We start from the raw sequence: 17,043 nt of genomic DNA on the forward strand, positions 1-17,043 counted from the left end.
TTGAAGGTGGGCGTGGCCATGTTGCAAGAGACGCACTTAAAGCTCGCGGACCAGACGAGGCTAAGGAAAGGATGGGTGGGACAGGTGTTTCACTCGGGGTTAGACTCAAAGACCAGAGGAGTGGCTATTTTGGTCAGTAAACGAGTGTCATTTGAGGCGGGGAGCATCGTGGCGGATAAGGGGGGCAGGTATATAATGGTGAGTGGCAAGCTGCAGGGGGCCCGGGTGGTGTTAGTGAATGTATATGTCCTGAACTGGGACAATGCAGACTTTATGAGGCGCATGTTGGGTAGGATCCCAGACTTGGAGATAAGTCACCTGATTATGGGAAGGGACTTCAATACGGTCTTGGATCCGAGCTTGCATCGTTCCAAGTCCAGAACGGGAAAGAGGCCAGCGGCGGCCAGGGCCTTGTGGGAGTTCATGTGCCAGGTTTGGGGGGGGGGGGGGGGGGGGTGGACCCCTGGAGGTTTACGCGGCCAAGGACTAAGGCGTTTTCCTTTTTCTCCCATGTGCATAAAGTCTATTCGCGAATAAACTTCTTTGTGTTGAGAAGGGCGTTAATCCCGAGGGTGGAGGGGGTAGAATACTCGGCCATTGCGGTCTCGGACCATGCCCCGCACTGGGTGGACCTGCGACTGGGGGCGGAACGGGGTCAGCGCCCTCTCTGGCGACTGGATGTGGGGCTGCTGGCGGACGAAGAGGTGTGCGGGCGGATAATGAGGAGTATTGAGAATTATGTGGGAGCGAATGACACAGGAGAGGTGACGGTGGCAGTGGTTTGGGAAGCTCTGAAGGCGGTCATTAGGGGAGAGTTAACCTCCATTAGGTCCCATAGAGAGGAGAGGGCGGAGAGGGAGAGACTGGTGGGAGAGATACTCAGGGTAGATAGGAGGTACGCGAAGGCCCCAGAGGGCGGTGCTGTTGAACGAGCGCCGGAAATTACAGGCGGAATTTGACCTGCTGTCCATGGGGAAGGCGGAGGCGCAGCTGAGGAAAGCGAATGGGGCAGTTTAGGAGTATGGGGAGAAGGCGAGTAGGATGCTGGCGCACCAGCTGCGCAGGAGGGAGGCGGCCAGAGAGATTGGGGGAGTGCGGGATAGGGAAGGCAACATGGTGCTAAGCCCAGAGAGGGTCAATGAAGTCTTCAGGTAGTTCTACGGAAGGTTATATGAGTCGGAACCCCCCCGGGGAGGGGGAAGGGATGAGGTGGTTCATGGACCAGTTGAGATACCAAAGGGTGGAAGCAGAACGGGTGCAGGGACTGGGGGCCCCGATTGGGTTGGAGGAGGTAGTCAGGGGGCTGGCAGGCATGCAGACGGGCAAGGACCCGGGCCCAGGCGGCTTCCCCGTAGAATTTTATAAGTAGTTCTCGGAGCTGTTGAGCCCGCTCCTGATGAGAACCTTCAATGAGGCAAAGGAGAAAGGGATCCTCCCTCCGACAATGTCGCAGGCATTGATCTTGCTTGTTCTGAAGAAGGATCCACTTCAGTGTGGGTCCTGCAGGCCGATATCGCACCCGAACGTGGATGCCAAGCTGTTGGCAAAAATTCTGACCACTAGAATAGAGGACTGTGTCCAGGGAGTGATTGGGGAGGACCAGACGGGCTTTGTTAAGGGCAGGCAGCTGAACGCGAATGTGAGGAGGCTCCTGAATATTATCATGATGCCCTTGGGGGGGCGGAGGGGAGGAACACCGGGTCTCCCTCTACGCTGCTGTTGTATATTTCGGACCCGCTAGAGGTTATGGGGGAGGTCATGCGGATCCTGGGGGTCTTTGGGAGGTTCTCAGGGTACAAGTTGAACGTGGGGAAGAGTGAGCTGTTCGTGGTCCACGCTAGGGGCCAGGGGGAGAGACTGAGGGAGCTCCCACTCAGGATAGTGGAGAGGAGCTTTTGGTACTTGGGGATACAAGTGGCCAGGAACTGGGATGCCCTGCACAGGCTCAACTTAACCAGGCTAGTGGAGCAGATGGCGGGAGAGTTTAAAAGGTGGGATATGCTCCTGCTTTCCTTGGCGGGACGGGTGCAGCCTGTGAAGATGACGGTTCTCCCCAGGTTCCTCTTCATATTTCAGTGCCTCCCCATTTTCATCCCCAAGTCCTTCTTTAAGCGGGTGAATAGGATTGTGACAGGATTTGTGTGGGCGAATAAAACCCTGCGAGTCAAAAGGGTATTCTTGGAGCGCCAGCGCGATACACCACTAGTACGGTGGTGACAGCAGCACTGAGGATCTGGGGGCAGTGGAGGAGACACAGGGGAGAGGAGGGGGTCTCGGTGTGGACCCCGATACGGAATAACCACAGATTTGCTCCGGGTAGGTTGGATGGGGGAAATACCAAGGCTGGTATAGGGCAGGTATTAGGAGGATGGGGTACCTGTTTATAGACGGGACTTTCCCTAGCATGCAGGCGCTGGAGAAGTTCGGCCTACCCCCGGGGAATGCCTTAGGGTACCTCCAGGTTCGGGACTTTCTTAGAAAACAGGTGGGGACATTTCCGCTGCTGCCCCGCTTGGATCCAGGACAGGGTGGTGTCTAGCATCTGGGTAGGGGAGGGGAAGGTGTCGGTCATATATCAGGAGCTGCAGGAGGTGGAGGAAGCCTCAGTGGAGGAGTTGAAGGGCAAGTGGAAGGAGCTGGGTGAGGAGCTGGATGAGGGCCTGTGGGCCGATGCCCTGGGCAGGGTGAACCCCTCCTCATGTGCCAGGCTCAGTTTAATTCAGTTTAAGGTGGCGCATCGGGCGCATATAACGGCGGCAAGAATGAGTAAGTTTTTTGGGGTGGAGGACAGGTGCCCGAGATGTGCAGGGAGTCCGGCGAACCATGCCCATATGTTTTGGGCATGCCTGGCGCTTAAAGAATTCTGGCAGGGGTTTGCGAGGGTTATGTCTAGGACTTTGGACACTCGGGTGAAGGAGAGTCCAACAGTAGCGATATTTGGAGTGTCAGAGGATTCGGGAGTGCAGGAAGCGAACGAGGCCGAGGTACTGGCCTTTGCCTCCCTGGTAGCCCGGAGACGGATCTTGCTAATGTGGATTGATATAATGTGAGTTGGGCATGGAGACAAAACCCACCTTGTTCTGTCTTTTAAAAAAAATTCTGTTGTGCAAGTACTTTCACTGTAAGCTTTGGGATATGATTATTGTTATTTTTTATTACTATCTGTATTTCTATTTTTGTTATGTAAAAACGCTCATTGGAAAGACTATTAAAACATTTATTAAAATAAATATATATACTATTTTGAAAATGCAACAAACAACTTTATATATAAAGTCTACACACATTTCCAGTATCAACCAGATTGGGTAAGGACAACAGGCTTTCATCTGTAAAACTTATGTTAGTGGATCAGTTAAGTTTCTACAATGATCTGTGAAGCTTCAATGGTAACGATACTGATACTAGCTTTTACAAAACAAAAAAATAATTCATGGGATGTGGGTGTTGCTGGCTAGGCCAGCATTTAACGCCCATACTTAACTACACTTCAAAAGATGAGAAGCTGTCTTCTAGAACCGCTGCAGTTCATGTGGTGTTACATACACCCACAGTGCTGTTAGGGACAGAGCGCCAAGATGTTGACCCACTGACATTAAAGGAACGGTGATATATGATGCACTATCAATTACGACGAGACAAGAGTAGAGTGTAATCGAGGCTTTATTAAGCAGAGATATGTAGCTGTGGTCGTCACCACTGTTGTATTGTATATACTGCATACGAGGGTAGATCCCTGCCTGCTGGCTCCGCCCAGTAGACGGAGTATAAATGTGTGGGCTCTCCGAACTGCAGCCATTTTGACATCAGCTGCGGGAGGCTCCACATCTCTGCTTAATAAAGTCTCGATTACTCTCTACTCTAGTCTCGTCGTAATTGATAGTGCATCAATTCATTACGCAGAGATTTTACAACGATGGATTTCCGCATCAAGCCTGATCGCCTGCAGCTGCATCGTCAAGCAGACAATGCCAAGTTGGCCTTCGCACATTGGCGAGCTTGCTTTGAAGCATACATTGGATCTGCGACAGACCGATCCTCAGAGGCACAGAAGCTCCAGATCCTTTACACGCGGCGGAGCTCCGATATCTTTCCCCTCATCCGGGACGCACCGACCTACGCGGAGGCCATGGCGCTACTGAAGGAAACTACACTCAGCAGACGAACAAAATCTACGCCAGGCACCTCCTGTCCACGCGGCATCAACTCCCCGGTGAGTCTGTGGAAGATTTCTGGCGTGCCCTGCACATCCTGGTGAGAGACTGTGATTGCCAGGCCGTTTCGGCTGCTGAACATTCTGATCTGCAACTTAGAGACGTGTTCGTTATGGGCATAGGGTCGGCCTACATCTGCCCGTGTCTCTTAGAAGGGGCTACCCTCGATCTCGTGGCGAACAAGGAACTAGCTCTCTCGCTCACAGTTGCCTCACGCAATATACAGGCTTATGCCCCCAACAGCATGGCCCACCCCTCCTGGGCATCGTGGACCCCACCAGCGAACACCCCACCGTGGACACCATCAGCGACCTCCCCCCAGACAACCCCAGGCCTGCTCCGTGTGGCTGCCAACCAACCCCGGGGGACCCAAGTGCTACTTCTGCGGACACTCAAAACACCCCCGACAACGCTGCCCGGCACAGAGCGCGCTCTGCAAGGTCTGCGGGAAGAAATGACATTTTGCTGCTGTGTGCCAAGCCCGTTTGGTCGCCGCTATTGTCCCGGCACCCCCCCATGTGCGACCCGTGGGTGCCGCCATCTTCCCCGCCTCAGGACCCCTGCTCATCGGGAGACTCATTGTCTGCAACCGCCGCCAACCAGCCACGTCTGGCCTCCATCACAATCGACCAGTCCCGACCGCACAACCTCGCGACCGCGTCGACGACAGTGAAGGTTGACGGGCACAAGATATCCTGCCTTCTGGACTCCGGAGAGCTTCATCCACCCCGATAGGGTAAGGCGCTGTTCCCTCACGGTACACCCCATCAACCAGAGAATCTCCCTGGCCTCCGGATCCCACTCTGTGGCGATCGGGGATATTGCACCGCCACCCTCACCATCCAGGGCGTAGTTCAGCGGCTTCCGGCTCTACGTCCTCCCCAACCTCTGTGCTGCCTTGCTACTCGGCCTGGACTTCCAGTGCAACCTCCAGAGCCTAACCCTGAAATTTGGCGGACCCCTACCACCCCTTACTGTATGCAGCCTCACGACCCTCAAGGTCGACCCACCTTCCTGGTTTGCGAACCTCACCCCGGATTGCAAAACCGTCGCCACCAGGAGCAGACGATACAGTGCCCAGGACAGGACCTTCATCAGGTCGGAGGTCCAGCGGCTGCTGCGGGAAGGTATTATCGAGGCCAGCAATAGCCCCTGGAGAGCCCAAGTGGTAGTGGTGAAAATTGGGGAGAAAAACAGGATGGTTGTGAGTGAGGCATGGAGGGTGTGGGAAAAGAATGCCACAGGCTTGCCTGCCTGGTTGAGGGTGGTGGCCTGAGCGACGTCTGATGCATCACTCTCGACTTGGAAGGGGAGCGGCTCATCAACCGCGTGCTACAGTCAGACCATCAATCGCAGCTCGACGCGTACCCCCTCCCACGCATATCTGATATGGTCAATCAGATTGCACAGTACCGGGTCTTCTCGAAAGTGGATCTGAAATTTGCCTACCACCAGCTCCCCATTTGCAAGGCGGACCGCCAGTACACCGCGTTTGAAGCGGACGGTCGCCTTTACCAATTCCTTAGGGTTCCCTTCGGCGTCACTAACAGGGTCTCGGTCTTCCAACGGGTGATGGACCGAATAGTTGACCGGTACGGACTGCGGGCCACTTTCCCGTACCTGGATAACATCACCACCTGCAGCCACGACCAGCAGGAACACAACGCTAACCTTTCCAAATTTCTCCACACCACCAAACTCCTCAACCTAACCTACAACAAGGAGAAGTGAGTGTTCAGCACAAACCGATTAGCCATCCTCGGCTATGTGGTTCAGAACGGAGTTCAAGGGCCCTACCCAGATCGCATGCACCCCCTCATGGAACTCCCCCTTCCCCAAGGCCCTCAAACGATGCCTGGGGTTATTCTTGTACTACACCCAGTGGGTCCCTACTATGCGGACAAGGCCCGCCCACTCATCCACTCCACAATTTTTCCCCTGATGGCCGAGGCTCACCAGGCCTTCAACCGTATAAAGGCCGACATCGCCACGGCCGCGTAGCACGCGGTTGATGAGCCGCTCCCCTTCCAAGTCGAGAGTGATGCATCAGACGTCGCTCAGGCCACCACCCTCAACCAGGCAGGCAAGCCTGTGGCATTCTTTTCCCACACCCTCCATGCCTCCGAAATTCAGCACTCCTCTGTCGGAAAGGAGGCCCAAGCTATTGTTGAAGCTGTGCGGCATTGCAGGCACTACCTGGTCGGCAGGAGATTCACTCTCCTCACTGACCAACGGTCGGTTGCCTTCATGTTTAACACACAGCGGGGTAAGATCAAAAATGCTAAGATCTTGAGGCGGAGGATCGAGCTCTCCACCTACAATTACGAGATTTTGTATCGCCCTGGTAAGCTCAACGAGCCCCCCGATGCCCTATCCCGAGGCACGTGTGCCAGCGCACATGTGGACCGACTCCGGATGCTGCACGACGATCTCTGTCACCCAGGGGTCACCCGCTTTTATCACTTCATAAAGGCCCGCAATCTGCCCTACTCCATCGAGGAAGTCAGGGCTATCACCAGAGACTGCCAGGTCTGCGCGGAGTGTAAACTGCACTTCTACCGGCCAGACTGTGCATGCCTGGTGAAGGCCTCCCGCCCCTTTGAACGCCTCAGCATGGGCTTCAAAGGGCCCCTCCCCTCCACCAACCGCAACACGTACTTTCTTAATGTGATCGACGAATATTCAAGATTCCCCTTTGCCATCCCATGCTCCGATATGACGTCTGCCACCGTCATCAAAGCCCTCAACACCATCTTCGCTCTGTTCGGTTTCCCCACCTACGTCCACAGCGACCGGGGGCCCTCATTTATGAGCGATTAGCTGCGCCAGTACCTGCTCAACAGGGGCATTGCCTCAAGCAGGACGACCAGCTACAACCCCCGGGGAAACGGGCAGATGGAGCGGGAGAATGGGACAGTCTGGAAGGCCATCCAGTTGGCCCTATGGTCCAGATATCTCCCGGCCTCCCGCTGGCAGGAGGTCCTCCCCGACGCCCTTCACTCCATTCGGTCGCTCCTGTGCACTGCGACAAACGAAACTCCCCATGAACGTCTCTTTGCCTCCCCCATGAAGTCCACCTCCGGGGTTTCGCTCCCAACATGGTTGGCAGCTCATGGACCCGTTCTCCTCCGCAAGCACGTGCGGCTCCACAAGGCAGACCCGTTGGTCGAGAGTACAGATACTCCACGTGAACTGGATCCACTGTTGTATTGGAAATACTGCATACGAGGGTATTACGGTAAGGCCCCTGCACTACAGGAATGGGGGTATATCCCTGCCTGCTGGCTCCGTCCAGTAGGCGGAGTATAAATGTGTGGGCTCTCCGAGCTGCAGCTATTTCGGCAGCAGCTGCAGGAGGCTCCACATCACTGCGTAATAAAGCCTCGATTACTCTCTACTCTCGTCTAGTCGTAATTGATAGTGCATCAGTAGCCTCCCGCAGCTGCTGTTGAAATGGCTTCAACGATAGCTTGGGCCTCCTTTTCGACAGAGGAGTGCTGAATTTCGGAGGCATGGAGGGTGCGGGAAAAGAATGCCACGGGCCTGCCTGCCTGGTTGAGGGTGGCAGCTAGAGCGACGTCGGATGCATTGCTCTCGACTTGGAAGGGGACCGTCTCGTCGACCGCGTGCATCGCGGCCGTGGCGATGTCAGCCTTGATACGGTTGAAGGCCTGGTGAGCCACGGCCGTCAGTGGGAAAACGGTGGAGTGGATGAATGGGCGGGCCTTGTCCGCATAGTTAGGGACCCACGCACTTGGCGTAGTACGAGAAGAAGCCCAGGCATTGTTTGAGGGCCTTGGGGCAGTAGGGAAGAGGGAGTTCCATGAGGGGGCGCATACGATCGGGGTAGGGCCCGAGCACTCCGTTCTGGACCACACAGCCGAGGATGCCTAATCGGTTTGTGCTGAACACGCACTTCTCCTTGTTATAGGTTAGGTTGTGGAGTTTAGCGTTGTGGACGAATTTGGAAAGGTTAGCATCGTGGTCCTGCTGGTCGTGGCCGCAGATGGTGACGTTATCCAGGTACGGGAAGGTGGCCCGCAGTCCGTACCTGTCAACCATTCGGTCCATCTCCCGTTGGAAGACCGATACCCCGTTAGTGACGCCAAAGGGAACCCTAAGGAAATGGTAAAGTGGCCGTCCGCTTCAAACGCTGTGCGCGGGCGGGTCCAACTTGCGAATGGGGAGCTGGTGGTAGGCAGGTTTCAGATCCAATGTCGAGAAGACCCCGCACTGTGCAATCTGATTGACCATATCAGATATGTGTAGGAGGGAGTACGCGTCGAGCTGAGTGTACCGATTGATGGTCTGACTGTAGTTAACGACCATCCTGTTTTTCTCCCCAGTTTTCACAACTACCACATGGGCTCTCCAGGGGCTGTTGCTGGCTTCGATAGTACCTTCCCGTAGCAGCCGCTGGACCTCAGACCTGATGAAGGTCCTGCAATCCGGGGTGAGGTTTGCAAACAGAGAAGGCGGTCGACCTTAAGGGTCGTGAGACCGCAGACAGTAAGGGGTGGTAGGGACCCGCCACATTTCAGGGTTAGACTCTGGAGGTTGCACTGGAAGTCCAGGCCGAGTGGCTAGGCGGCGCAGAGGTCGGGGAGGACATAGAGCCAGAAGCCGCTGAACTCTACGCCCTGGATGGTGAGGGCGGCGGTGCAGTACCTCCGGATCGCCACAGAGTGGGATCCGGAGGCCAGGGAGATTTTCTAGTTGATGGGGTGTACCGTGAGGAAGCAGCGCCTTACCGTATCGGGGTGGATGAAGCTCTCAGTGCTCCCGGAGTCCAGAAGGCAGGATATCTTGTGCCCATCGACCTTCACTGTCGTCGACGCGGTCGCGAGGTTGTGTGGTCGGGACTCGTCGATCATGATAGAGGCGAGACGTGGCTGGTCAGCGGCGGTTGCAGGTGATGAGTGGCCCGATGAGGTGGCCGACGAGCAGGGGTCCTGAGGCGGGGAAGATGGCAGCGCCCCCAGGACGCACGTGTCCTGAGGCAGGCAAGATGGCGGCGCCCATGGGCCGCATGTGTTGTGAGGCGAGCAAGATGGCGGCGCCCAGGGGCCGCACGTGTCGTGAGGCGAGCATGATGGCGGCGTCCACGTGGTCTGAGGCGAGGAAGATGGCGGCGCCCACGGGTTGCACGTGGGGAGTGCAGGGAGAATAGCGGCGATCGAGCGGGCCTGGCACACAGCAGCAAAATGTTCTTTCTTCCCGCAGGCCTTGCAGAGCGCGCTCTGCGCCGGGCAGCGCTGCGCGCCGGGCAGCGCTGCGCGCCGGGCAGCGCTGCCATGGGCGTTTTGTCTGTCTGCAGAAGTAGCACTTGGGTCACCCGGGGTTGGTTGGCTGCCGCATGGCGCAGGCCTGGAGCGATCGCTGATGGGGTCCACGATAAGGTGTTCGCTGGTGGGGTCCACGATGCCCAGGAGAGGTGGGCCGTGCGGTCGGGGCATACGCCTGTACATTGCGTGAGGCGACTCTGAGCGAGAGCACTAGTTTCTTGGTCGCCGCGAGGTCGAGGGTAGCCCCTTCTAAGAGGCACTGGCGGATATAGGCCAACCCTACGCCCGTAACGAACGAGTGTCTAACTAGCAGGTCAGAATGTTCAACGGCCAGGCAATCACAGTCTCCCACCATGGCGTGCAGGGCACGCCAAAAATCTTCCACAGACTCACCAGGGAGTTGATGCCGCGTGGACAGGAGGTGTCTGGCGTAGATTTTGTTAGTCTGCTGAGTGTAGTTCTCCTTCAGTAGCGCCATGGCCTCAGCCTAGGTCGGTGCGTCACGGATGAGGGGAAAGATATCGGAGCTCAGCCGCATGTTAAGGATCTGGAGCTTCTGTGCCTGAGGGTGGTTCTGTCGCAGATCCGAAGTATGCTTCAAAGCAAGCTAGCCAACGTGCGAAGGCCGACTTGGCGTTGTCTGCTTGAGGGTGCAGCTACAGGCGATCAGGCTTGATGCGGAGATCCATCATTGTAAAATCTCTGCGTAATAAATTGATGCACTATCAATTACGACGAGACGAGAGTAGAGTGTAATCGAGGCTTTATTACGCAGAGATGTGTAGCCTCCTGCAGCTGCTGCCGAAATGGCTGCAGCTCGGAGAGCCCACACATTTATACTCCACCTACTGGGCGGAGCCAGCAGGCAGAGATCTACCCCCGTACCTGTAGTACAGGGGCCTTACCGTAATACCCTCGTATGCGGTATATACAATACAACAGTGGTGACTACCACAATATATTTCCAAGTCAGGATGGGGTGTGGTTTGGAGTAACTTGCAAATGGTGGTGTTCCAATGCATCTGTTGCCCTTGTCCTTCTGGATGGAAAAGTGGTCATGGGTGTGGAAGGGATATTCTAAGGAACCTTGGTGAATTCCTACAGTGCATCTTGTAGCTGGTACACACTGCTGCCACTGTGCATCAATGGTGGAGGGAGTGAATATTTGTGGAAGGGGTGCCAATCAGCGGACTGCTTTGTCCTGGATGGTGTGCTGTTGGAGCTGCACCCTTCCAAGCTAGTGGAGAGCATTGTATCACACTTGATTTTGAGCATAGTAGCCTGGAGGAGAGTCACTCGCTGCAGAATTCCTGGCCTCAGACCTGCACTTATTTTTAAATTTAGAGTACCCAATTCATTTTTTCCAATTAAGGGACAATTTAGCATGGTCAATCCACCTAACCTGCACATCTTTGGATTGTGGGGGCGAAACCCACGGAAACACGGGGAGAATGTGCAAACTCCACACAGACACTCAGACCGACTCTTATAGCCACAGTATTTATATGGCTAGTCCAGTTCAATTTCTGGTCAAGGGTAACCCCCAGGATACCGGACAGTACGGTAGCATAGTGTTTAGCACAGTTGCTTCACAGCTCCAGGGTTCCAGGTTCGATTTCCGGTTTGGGTCACTGTCTGTGTGAAGTCTGCACGTTCTCCCAGTGTGTGCGTGGGTTTCCTCCCACAGTCCAAAGATGTGCAGGTTAGGTGGATTGGACATGATAAATTGCCCCTAGTGTTCAAAAGGGTTGGGTGGGGTTACTGGGTTATGGGGATAGGGTGGAGGCGTGGGCTTATGTAGGGTGCTCTTTCCAAGGGCCGGTGCAGACTCGATGGGCCGAATGGCCTCCTTCTGCACTGTACATTCTATGATTCTATAATAGTGGGGGATTCAGCAGTAGGTGTGTCAAGGGAGCATAGGAACTAGGAGCAGAAGTAGGCAATTCAGCCCTTCGAGCCTGCTCCACCATTCAACCAGATCATGGCTGATCTCTTCCTGGTCTCAAATCCACCTCCCTGTCTGTAGCCCATATCCCTTTAACTTGATTTTTTAAAATCAAAAATATATCTATCTTCTTGAAAAAAGGGGCAATGGTTAGATTCTCCCTTATTGGAAATGGTCATTGCCTGGTACTTCTATGGCATGAATGTTATTTGCCACTTGTTAGCCCAAGCCGCCCCCCCACTTTGAAGGCTCCTGCATGCTATACTCAGCCAAATGTTGCCTTGATGTCACGGGCAGTCATTCTCACTTCACCTCCAGATGCTGTTTCATGATATCACATCGAATTGGCTGAAGTCTAGCATCTGTGATGCTGGGGACTTCAGGAGGAGGCCAAGATGGATAACCCACTAGGCACTTCTGGCTGAAGGTGGTTACAAATGCTTCAGCCTTATCGTTAGCACTGATGTGCTGAGTTTTGCCCCATTGTTGAGGATGGGGTTATTTGTGGAGCCTCCTTCTCCAGTGACTGGATATGGCAGGACTGAAGAGCTTAGATCTGATCTGTTGGCTGTGGGACTGCTTAGCTCTATGACATGCTGCTTATGTTGTTTGGCACACAAGTAGTCCTGAGTAGTAGCTTCATCAGATTGACACTTCATTTTTACTTATGCCTGGTGCTGCTCCTAACATGTCCTCATGCACTCTTCAGTAAACCAGGATGATCCCTTAGTTTGGTAGTAATGATAGAGAGTGGGGGATATGCTGGGCCAGGGGGTTGCAGATTGTGGTGAATACAACTCTGCTGCTGATGGTTCACAGCGCCTCATGGATGCCCAAATGCAGATTTATTTATTTTAACTGAATTCAAATTCTCAAACTAGAACACGGTAGTCCAATATCATTACTATATTTTACTCTTGGGTTAATCTCAGCCCAGTGTAGGGAAAAAGGGTGCAGAGTTGAGGAAGGATGCAAAATTGAACGAAAAACTGTGGTTCTTGCTGGTCACCATTAATTATGAACTTGTTGAAAGTCAAGAAAGCAGAGGGTAAGACTCAGCTGTGATGTGCCCATTAAGCACAGGCAGGAACAGAGTAGTCAATAATTGCTAGTAACAATAGCAGGGTATTCCAATATGACCCACCACCGATACAATGCAGGCAGGGAAAAAAAAGCCTTTCCAATAGTGATTGAATACTTACTAGATTCAGGTCATCGGTATGTGAAAGCAACTTTAGATATGCACCACCACAGTCAATGCCATTTTGAAAATTCACTTCATACCTGAAAAAAAAAACACAAAACAATTGTGCATATAATCAGTCATCTCCTCAGGTGGCTAAACCAGAAATCTCTTATTCGGACTCACCGTTTCATGGTTTTGCCAAACGTTTTGTTGGATAAACAAATCATGTTGAATTTTGTTGTGGAGCAAGCACACCCAAAGCTACAGGGTGGTAAGTCAAGAATGCAAGGTTAAAACATTATTTTTCCTCAATACCGTTCCTGTTGGTCAGGCCCGGTCCCTATTTCTGTTACGTTGTACTTTACAGCATGTTTTACTATTGCTGCTGACCTTCAATTTCCAGTTCTAGGCAGCAACAGCTTCTGCCAGCATGTACTCAGGCCACACTTTAGTACCCGTCTGAGAGAGTTATGATCAGGTGAGAAGGGATGAAATGGTTCCCCTGTATTCAACCTCGGTGGTTGGACACTCACCACACCCACTAGAAATAAGGGGAGTTAGCCTAATAAAAAGAGTATACATTTTAGTATCCTTGAGGCAACAATTCTAAACACTGTGGCCTATCTAGGTTAAATGGTTTCGTGGATGCAGTCAGAAGTAGATGTTGCAACGATTATTAGATCTCATTTGCTGGTAGGTGTCTGGTAGTGTTGGAGAGAGCGTTTGAGGAGTAGCGAGAGAGAGAAGCCCATTTCCTCTGCTGAAGACCTTCTTGACACCACCTGTGTCACTTGCAATCTCTCTCAAGTGGCAGGCCAGCCTTGCTTTGAAAACACTTCATCTACTGTGAACCCTTAAAAGCCTAGTTCAGTGGCCTGTGCAGAACAGCAAAGAAGCTTGTGGAAGTAAACTTGCATCGCAGTCCACAAGAAAAGCAATGGCTATGTCATATCAACATAATAAAACAATATCACAGCCAGGAAGGAGGACAAGCAGGTAATGGTCTCACCCAATAACAACAGACCTGGCAGAATAGAGAAACGGTGAAGAGGAATTGGAGGAAGACATGGGCGAGTCCCATTTTGAACCCCCTCTAGTCAAGCTAGCAGACACAAATTTCTCTAGTAAAATTGGACTGCATATTCACTTATCTAAATGGAAAACAGTGAGGAGACCTCACCAGGCTGCTCACTGCATTTAAAAGCATCTGCAGAGACAACCCAGGCCGCTCCACTTCTGTAGATGTGGGAGAGGCTCCTGCCATAAGGCAATATCCCTACTGCCTCAGTCCAAAAAAGCTGCCCAGATTTTGGAAGATTAATTAATTACATGCTGGAGCACCAACTAATAGAGCCACTGAACCAGGCTTTTAAGGGTTCACCCAGTATTGGTAGCAGCATTAGTAAGTAGTCTCCTAGCTGAAAGATTCAGGCCCTGTCATGCATTTCTACCTGTTCCTCTTGGCTGTTTGGGAGATGTTTTAAGTGTTCGCTGGCTCTCTTGAGGTACTCACGGAACATGATGGTCTAACCCCTCCCTTGTGAACAAACCTGCTGACAAGAGTGGTGCTGCACTTCGCACAGGCTGAGCGCCAACTCCCAGACAGTTCCTTCCATCTTCCCCTGGACTATGACCCCAACAATGAACATAAAGTCATTGTTTCCAGGACAGTCACTGACCTCATCATCTCTGATGCTCTTCCCTTTAGAATCTCCAACCTCAGCCCCCAACTACACAGTCCACTTCTACCTCCTTCCCAAAATCCACAAACAGGGTCTGCCCTGGTACACCCATTTCAATAGCTTGTTCCTGCCACATTTCTTTCTATCTTGACTCTATCCTCTTTCTCCTTGTCCAGTCCCGTCCCACCTACATTTGTAATTCACCCGATACCTTTGCTTCCTGGCCCTAACCGCCTCCTCTTCACGATGGAAGTCTGTGGTAACAAAGGGTTTTATTGGTGAAAGACAAAGGCAGTTAGATAACAGGCACAGAACACTACCATGGGTCTTGATTTTCCAGTTCCCTCATCCACATTGTTCGGGGTCCTGCTCCCAGGGCCCTATGCAAATTCCCCATTGGCTGAGATTCACACGCTCCCGTGCAATTGGCCCAAAGCTGGTCATGTGGTCAATGGAGCTCATCCCTTTAAAGGGCCATGCTGGCACAATGTTCAATCCCTCCAAACCTCCACCCCCCACCAGGACGGTTCAGAGGGCTCTCTGCTTCTTCCTCCAGCAGAGGCCCGAACAATCCCCGTCCACCACCACACTCCTCTGCCCGGCTGAACTTGTTGTGTCACTAAATAATTTCTCACTTCCTGAAAATAAAAGGTGTGGCTATGGGTACTTGCATGGGCCCCAGTTATGCCCATTTTTTGGGGGTTATGTAGACCCCACTTCCTGTTAAGGACACCATTCCATTCTCCCAGTTTTTCCACCTCCGTCACAACTATTCTGATGATGCCACCTTCGAAAATGGTGCTTCTTTTTTATTTATTTTCCCAATTAAGGGGAAATTTAACCTGGCGAATTTACTTACCCTGCACATCTTTGGGTTGTGGGGACGAGACCAACGCAGATGCTGGAAAAATGTGCAAACTCCACATGGACATTGAACCGGGGTTGGGATTGAACCGGGGTCCTCGGCGGTGAGGCAGCAGTGCTAACCACTATGCCATTGTTTCGCCCTGAAAATGGTGCTTCTGACTGGTCTGCTTATATCCTTAATTGAGGTTTCCCCTCCACTTGTGGCTGACAGGGCATTGAACCGGGTTCGACGCATTTCCTGCACCTCTTCTTTCACTCCTTTCCCTCCTTCTGAGAACCATGATAGGGTCCCCTAATTGTTCTCATTTTCAATCCACTAGCCTCCACATTCAAAGGATTATCCTTTGCCATTTCCATCAATGATGTGGAGATGCCGGCGTTCACCTGAGGAAGGAGCAGCACTCCGAAAGCTAGTGACATCGAAACAAACCTGTTGGACTTTAACCTGGTGTTGTAAGACGATTTCCATCAATAGCAGCAGAACAATCCATGAAACACCTTTTCCCCTCTTACCCGGTCAGCATTCCACAGGGTCGGCCTCCTCCGTGAAACGCTGATCCACCCCTCATTATGCCAATTCCTGTTCCCGCACTGCCTTCCCTTGCAATCACAGAAGGTGCAAGGCCCCAAACGCCGCACCATTCAAGGCCCCAAACACTCCTTTCAGATTAAGCAGCATCTCATTTGCACCTACTTCAATTTGGTTTATTGCATTCACTACTCCCAATGTGGTCTCCTCTACATTCGAGAGACTAAACGCAGATTGGGAGACAGATTTGCGGAACACCTTCATTCAGTGTGCAAGCATGACTCCAACATTCCTGTTGCTTGCCATTTTAACTCAGCACCTTGCTCTCAGTCTCACGTGTCTGCCCTTGTTCTGCTGCAATGTTCCAGTGAAGCCGGGTACAACCTGGAGGAGCAGCATCTCATCTTCCAGTTGGCTACTTTGCAGCCCTCCAGACTCAACGTTGAGTTTGCAGCTTTAGATTGTGACCGTTCTTCTCCATCTTACACCACTTTTTAAAAAATATCCCAGACATACAGCAATGCAACCGACCCCCCAGGTTATCTATCTTTTGTTCTTAAAGTTGCTATGTTTTGTTGCAATCTACACTTGAATATCTAACACATTCTCCCTCCCTCCAGTTCTAGCAGAGACAAAAACACTCAAAACATACTCGGCTCATCTCCTCACAGATGCTGCCACACCTGCTGAGTTTTTCCAGTATTCTCTTGTTCTTGTTTCAGACACAGCACGGTGGCACAGTAGTTAGCGCTGCTGCCTCACAGCGCCAGAGACTCGGGTTCGATTCCGACCTTGGGTGACTGTCTGTGTGGAGTTTACACATTATGTCTGCATGGGCTTCCTCAGATGCTCTGGTTTCCTCCCACAGTCAAAAGATGTGCAGATTAGGTGGATTGGTCATGCTAAATTGCCCCTCAGTGTCCAAATGTTAGGAGGGGTTCCGGGAGAGTAAGCTTAGATAGGTTGCTCTTTCAGAGATTCGGTGCAGACTTGATGGGCTGAATGGCCTCCTTCTGCACTGTAGGGATTCTGATTCCAGCATCCGCAGTATTTTGCTTATTATGGAAATGTCCTCCTTCTGTTCTAAAAATCTCTCCTTGATTAGTTTCAGAGGAACTCTCACTTGTCTATAAAACAAGTCAAACAAGAGGAAAAACAGTGGACTCTTGGGTGAGTCTCCAGTAACAAACAGAAAATTGAGTCCTTCATCCCAGTCATGAAGGTACTGGGCAGCATGGTAGCACAGTGGTTAGCACAGTTGCTTCACAGCTCCAGGGTCCTAGGTTCGATTCCCAGCTTGGGTCACTGTCTGCGTGGAGTCTGCACGTTCTCCCC

General features: G+C 52.4%; 1 protein-coding gene across 3 annotated transcripts in view; it reads right to left on the reverse strand.

Moving 5' to 3' along the window:
- The window catches only part of LOC140408432 (calnexin-like), a 108,458-nt gene that overhangs the window by 58,548 nt on the left and 32,867 nt on the right, over positions 1–17,043 (reverse strand). For all 3 annotated transcript variants that reach the window (XM_072495613.1, XM_072495612.1, XM_072495611.1), the window contains one exon: positions 12,647–12,728. In XM_072495613.1, the coding sequence (XP_072351714.1) occupies positions 12,647–12,728 (82 nt within the window). The remainder of the gene's footprint in view (positions 1–12,646; positions 12,729–17,043) is intronic.

This window comes from Scyliorhinus torazame, chromosome 3 (assembly GCF_047496885.1).
Source record: "Scyliorhinus torazame isolate Kashiwa2021f chromosome 3, sScyTor2.1, whole genome shotgun sequence".
Taxonomy (NCBI): domain Eukaryota; kingdom Metazoa; phylum Chordata; class Chondrichthyes; order Carcharhiniformes; family Scyliorhinidae; genus Scyliorhinus; species Scyliorhinus torazame.